General features: G+C 37.2%; 1 protein-coding gene across 2 annotated transcripts in view; it reads right to left on the reverse strand.

The window, feature by feature from the left end:
• Positions 1–5,129, reverse strand: part of LOC131034293 (uncharacterized protein At5g50100, chloroplastic) — a 300,132-nt gene extending 295,003 nt beyond the window's left edge. The window contains exon 1 of one of the 2 annotated variants that reach the window (XM_057965759.2): positions 4,804–5,129. In XM_057965759.2, the coding sequence (XP_057821742.2) occupies positions 4,804–4,942 (139 nt within the window). In that variant the 5' untranslated portion in view covers positions 4,943–5,129. The remainder of the gene's footprint in view (positions 1–4,803) is intronic. The other variant, XM_057965758.2, reaches the window with a different exon arrangement.
• Between the last annotated feature and the right edge of the window lie 871 nt (positions 5,130–6,000).

Here is a 6,000-nt window from a genome sequence, read left to right on the forward strand (position 1 = left end):
ACTATCCTCCCACTGTATAAGCGGTAGAGTTGATTTTGTAATTTCTTTGTTGTCCTCCCGCTGCATAAGCGGTGGAGTTGATAGTGAATTTCATTTCTAGTCCTCCCGCTGCATAAGTGGTAGAGTGATTGTTCTTCAGTTTCTTGCATCATCCTTGGCTGGTTTACCGCCAAGTGATTTTAATATTCTCCATATCCCGCTGAAAAGTGGAAGGGGCTGGCTTGCCGCCCATTATTGTAATAAGCATTTTCAGAAGTTTGCATCTAACGATCCCTTGCCACCATATGCTCTCACCCTCCCAACTTGGGCTCTCGGTAATCAAAAGGTGTAGGGTTCCTTTCAACTGGTTTAGATTACATTATTCTAACCCTAACGGGTGTTGTTGTGCTTGTAAAACTGTTAAAAAATCAACAACAAAAAAAATTGTTGGGGATATCACTGCTCCCTTCTAGGAGCAAATACGTCTTCCTGTGCTCATTCTCGGGAGTGAATACATCTTCCTTTTCTCTCTCATGAGAGTGAATTTTCTTCTAAAGCCTCCCTTAATGATAATTTGACACATCTACACGCTTAGGAGAGCAAAACTACAAGATTTAAGTTGATGAAAAGAGGAGAATTGATGAAACCTCGCTAAGTGATGAATTCGAAGGTTACTTCCATTGCTCCCTGATTGGAGCGAATTATACTTCCATTGCTCCTCAGTAGGAACAAATATGCCTTCTTTGCTCTCTCATGGGAGCAAATTTGATTCTAAAGCCTTCCTTGAGATTAATTTGACACATTCACATGCATGGATGGCAAGAATACCCAGACATGAGTTGATGGAACATAGCTAAGTGGCAGAATTAAGACTATTTCCATTGCCCTCACCTTGGAGCAAATTCCTCTTCCTTTTCTCCTTCATGAGAGCAAATTCACTTCTAAGGCATTCATTGAGGGCTAGTTGATGATCTTTTGTGCATAGAGACTAAAACCTAAGACATGAGTTGGTGAAACCAAGCTAGAGGGCGAATTTGAGGTCACTTCCATTGCTCCCTCTTAGGAGCGAATACGTCTTCCATTGCTCCCTCCCAAGAGTGAAATGCGTCTTCCTTTACTCTTTCATGAGAGCGAATTTGCTCCTAAGGCCTCACATGAAGGTAATTCGATGCATTTGAGTGGATGGAATGGAGGGTAAATAGAGGAAATCAAGCTAAGTGTCTAAATTGTAATGACTTCCATTGCTCATCATTTGAAGCGAATGTCACTTCCTTTGCATTCATGTTGGAGCGATTTCCATTGCCATCACATTGGAGCGAATTTCTCTTACATTGCTCCTTTCTAGGAGCAAAAGTTACTTCCATTGCTCCCCTGCAAGAAAGAACTTCCTCCATTTGCACTCAAAAATGTTCGAAATTCTTCTTTTTAGTGTGACAAGGAGTGTATTGATTTAGTTAATTTTGTTATTTCATCAATATGATTCAAAATGTTTTCTTTTCCAGGTCTAATTGGAGAATCAAGCAAGGAGTGAGGAAACACATTCAAGATTACATCGGGATAGAACACAACACAAGGCAAACATGATATTCAAAAGGAAGGATTTCACTGGCAAGCACAATGATACCAAGAAGGTGATTGCGCAAGAAGGATTTCAAGATATTCAAAAGATTTCACAAAAAGGAGAAGTCATGCAATCAACTCAAGGCAAGATAGGCAAGCAAGAGTAGAACGTCAAACTTGATCATCATCACACCAAACTTTGAGCAAGTGACTAATGTTGAGTATCAAGAGATATCGCTCAACATTCCTTCATGATGACCTACCAAGTACAAGTGCAAATTGAGGTGGCGTCCCAGTCACTTCTCCACTAATCAAAGGAAGTCCTACATCAGCATGTCTTGATTCAATGAACCCAACTCGTCCATGGGGGCACAAACTCTAATGCACCTAGCCCCACTATCTATTGGTCAAACATTCCAGAAATGACATGTGTCCAAGCATTGTAATTATTTCATTGGCCAGAATGAAGTTTGTTTCACTGTAAAATCTTGGCCATTGATGGGGTTCAATCCTGGCCACTCATTGTAATGAGCTCTCTATATAAAGCTCAAGCTCTTCATTTGTAAAGGTTAATAATAGTGAATAGATTAGTTAGTAGCAGAGAATTAGTGAATAGGAGAAAGATAGAAAATAGGAAGTCAATAATAGTTAGAATTTAGATTAGGAGAAGGAGGAATTGTTGTTAAGACTTATAAATGAAGATACTCTTTTCATTGAAGTTATGGTGAAATCTATTATTTCAACAAGTCCCATGGTTTCTACGTCTCATTTGCTTTCATATTGTTAGATTGAATGGAGGAAATTGTTGAATGCATTTGTGTGGAATCCATTTAGTCCATACCACTAGCCTCTTGTTGATTGTAAGTGCGCCTTGCGTGGTCAACTGGAATTGTATAAGCTTAACTTCAATTGTTATACATCCATTGTTTATGCGTTAACTTGAATGGGAATCAATGTTTGATGATAATGATTTAAAAATCTTTGAATTGCACCTTAGAAGATTGCGTTGAGCTTGTGTCAGACTGTTCGGTTTGATGGTGAGACCTTGCCCAGTAGGATTCCAACGAATCATTCACTCTTCTCTTACATTCTTAGGAGTAACTTAGACTCCCTAAACCCCCATGTCTTTTGCTCTTTTTATTCTCCAAGCAAGTAGTTAGGATCTAAGTTCCAGCGATTCAAGCATTCAACAATTCAACGCAAGTCCCTTTGTGATTCCAGCATAACCACATCAAACCATTGAGCTTATCCACACGCCATGACCAGACATTTATGAACCTTGGAGTTGTCTCAAGTGATTCTTAAGCTAATCTTTAGCATTTGAGTAACTTTGTTCAAGAGAGGATAAGATACTTTGTTCAACAGTCCCCTCAATCTCCAAACAATATGTGCACTTGTGAATCCTAGATGAATCCACCTGTAGATTGGCTAGGAGGGTTTACATCCTTGAAACCAATTTTGTTGCAGGGTTTCCATCCTAGGCTGAAGATGAACAATTGCTCTCTTCTCTAAGCTAAGGTTTTGTAAAAATGGAAATGCTAAGAATGCCTTTCTCTTTTCCAACTCCTCCTTTCATGCACTTTTCCCCAAAATAATAAAATGATATTCAACTTCCTACCAAGTGACTATTGATTTAAAATTTATATTTTGGAACTCCGAAAAGTCACTTTATCCATTTAATAGTTCATTTAATTTTATTTTTTTTAAATTAATTAAATAGAAGTCGTCCTAATGGAGACAACTTAATTTTATTAATTAATTATTCCCTTTTTACTCCAAAATAGCTTACGGGTATAAAAATAGGTTAAGAGTCCCTGAATAGCACTTATGCCTATGAAGGGGAGATTACATCATTGATCACCTATCTTTTGAACAAAAAACAATTTGAATTCAATCTTCACTTCCCTCATTTGTAAGCCTAGGACATTACTGTACACAAATGAATCCATGAAATTTGAAATTTTGTATTTCCATTCTCAAGGATTGCTTTAATAGCTTTGATCCTTATCTTTTCCCTTGCACATCCACACTGTCAAAAACAGTCATATAGCTACTTTTAACTAGACAAGTATGCATTCAAAAAGGACAACAATAAAACACAGCCAACAACACAGTAGAAGTCATAAGCCTGAAAATTTCTTTTAACTCCATTACCTAGCTGCATTCACACACTCACACAGATACTAAGACCTGATCATATGGGCACCTTGTGCACCAAGTCCCCAAAGGTTCCTACAGCACCACCCAGTCCAAATATCAAGATATATTATAGGTGGCAAAATATAGAAAGTGCAGGAACGGGACCAAGGCCACAAAGAAAACCTCCACAGCCTAAGGATGGGACTGCAGCCATATGGATACAACCATGCTAGAGAGGAAGGGACTATAAACGATGGTATCATGAAACATAGCATCAGTATCCTGATGCATATTACTGATTCCAATCCTTGATCCAGCCAAGCTAAAACCAAAGTAGTACACACACAACCTAAGCCATCAAAAAGAATACGCTTCCTTAACCCTCTTCCTTATATTTCTACAAGCAACCTACTCTTAGAATTTAAAAAGGTAATTAATGTTAATAATAGACTAAAGAACCCACGTAGTTAAAAATAGATTAAGCATTAAATTTTATTTTAAATACAATCATGAAGAAATGTACAATACTGAGGTCTCATACAATTAGCTCTCTAAATTTTCTATCAGGCTGCTTATTACAGCTTATTTGTCATCGCCCCTAAAATTCCGGAAGAAAAATCTAGACATAAAACCTAAAACTAGAAAAGACCAAAAAAAAATTGGAGGGAAGATGTTCAGTCACAAGATTTCAGAAAAAAAAAAAACAATAAACAGTGGCCATATAATTCCAGCTCTCTCTTCATCTGTCTATCTACTCAAGAGACGCATAGGATTAACGATGGAATAACAAGAGAAACGGTAACCCACGAGGAACCAAGCTGTAAGGTATTGGCCTGATGATAATGAGGAACATTACTGAGACCTAGATGCAATAACACCAATCGTCACATCTTTAAAATTTAATAAAAGCACCCCAATATCTCCCCAAAGATTACCAAACCAAAAAAAAACCAATGAAACTTAGAATTTTCATTTACATCTATCCTTGTTTCCAGCATAAAAATTTATGCAAACGAATTGACGACAATTGAAACTTCTAGTATGCTATCAAAGCTAAATAAATAAGGAATGAGATAGAGAACAATGCTTCATTGAATATAATTTAAAAACTGAGATAATTCTTACCAGGAGAGTACGATATGAGGGTGCATTCAAAGGCATTAGTGAAAAGTCTAGACGACTTTCTATGGGTGAGGCGTTTAATCGCAATTGCAGCAGTAACCGTGCTTAATCGACCGCATCTTATTGACGATAAAGAAGCCATTGATGTGCTCTACGAATAATCAATTCAAACCCTCTCTGAAATTGGAAGGGGTTGATAGATAAGTAAATATCTTGTAATTTGATAGTTGGCGTGTGATTTCTACCTCCTCTAGTTTAAGTCGATAAGAGCGGCTCTAAGCGGGCTTTTTTAATGCAAATGACATGAAATTTGCCCGTTGGAATCAAAAGTACACATAAAACATCGTCTCGTTGTGGTGGAGCCTGCATACTTGGAGAAATTATACCAGGTTTAAAAGTTGATAAAGCCTAAACAACTAGTTTAACGAACTTTACAGGCATGCCGTTGCCGGCTAATAAATGACAAATTATGCTTTTAGCCAACTTAAAACTGATTTAGACTAAATCATATTCATACTTTTTTTTATGGTCACATTTTCTATTAGTGTTGAGGTGTCAAGCTGTCTTCTTATGTTTGATAAAATGATGCTGCTTCATATTAGGCTCTCTTTTTTAATAGTTAAAAATTAGAATATAATGGTTTTTAGGCTCTCCTTTTTTTTTTTTATATTCACTATCGTGGAATCTGGAGGTGTCCTTGCCGAAGCAAGACTAATCCCCCAGTGTGTACAACCCACTCACAAGGTAGCAACACACACAGAGTTAACACAGCCGGGGACTCGAACTCAAGACCATGGGGAGCATACCCATGCCTTAAGTTGCGATCCACGACCGGGTGAGCTAGGGCCGAAGCCCGGCTCTCCTTTTTTAGAAATTGAAAATCAGAATATAATGATTTTGGTAAATTTGTTCTTACATCTTATAAGTGCCAAGTCTTGTTGTTTTCTAGAGTTTGCCCTGAAATGATGTTAGGCTCTCTTTTTTAATAATTGAAAATTAGAATATAATGATTTTTTATTTTTTTGAATTAATTAGTAAATACGAACAAAAGTGTATTATGGGATTGGATAGACATTTGCTCTTTTTTATTATGCCTTCTTAAACCACGAGCTAAAATTAGAGTTCAATTAACACGTATCTAAACAACTAAGAAAGATTTTAAAGAGGGCTTGCAATCAAGTGTGAGGGTCCAACTACCAT

This window comes from Cryptomeria japonica, chromosome 10 (assembly GCF_030272615.1).
Source record: "Cryptomeria japonica chromosome 10, Sugi_1.0, whole genome shotgun sequence".
NCBI classification, from domain to species: Eukaryota; Viridiplantae; Streptophyta; class Pinopsida; order Cupressales; family Cupressaceae; genus Cryptomeria; species Cryptomeria japonica.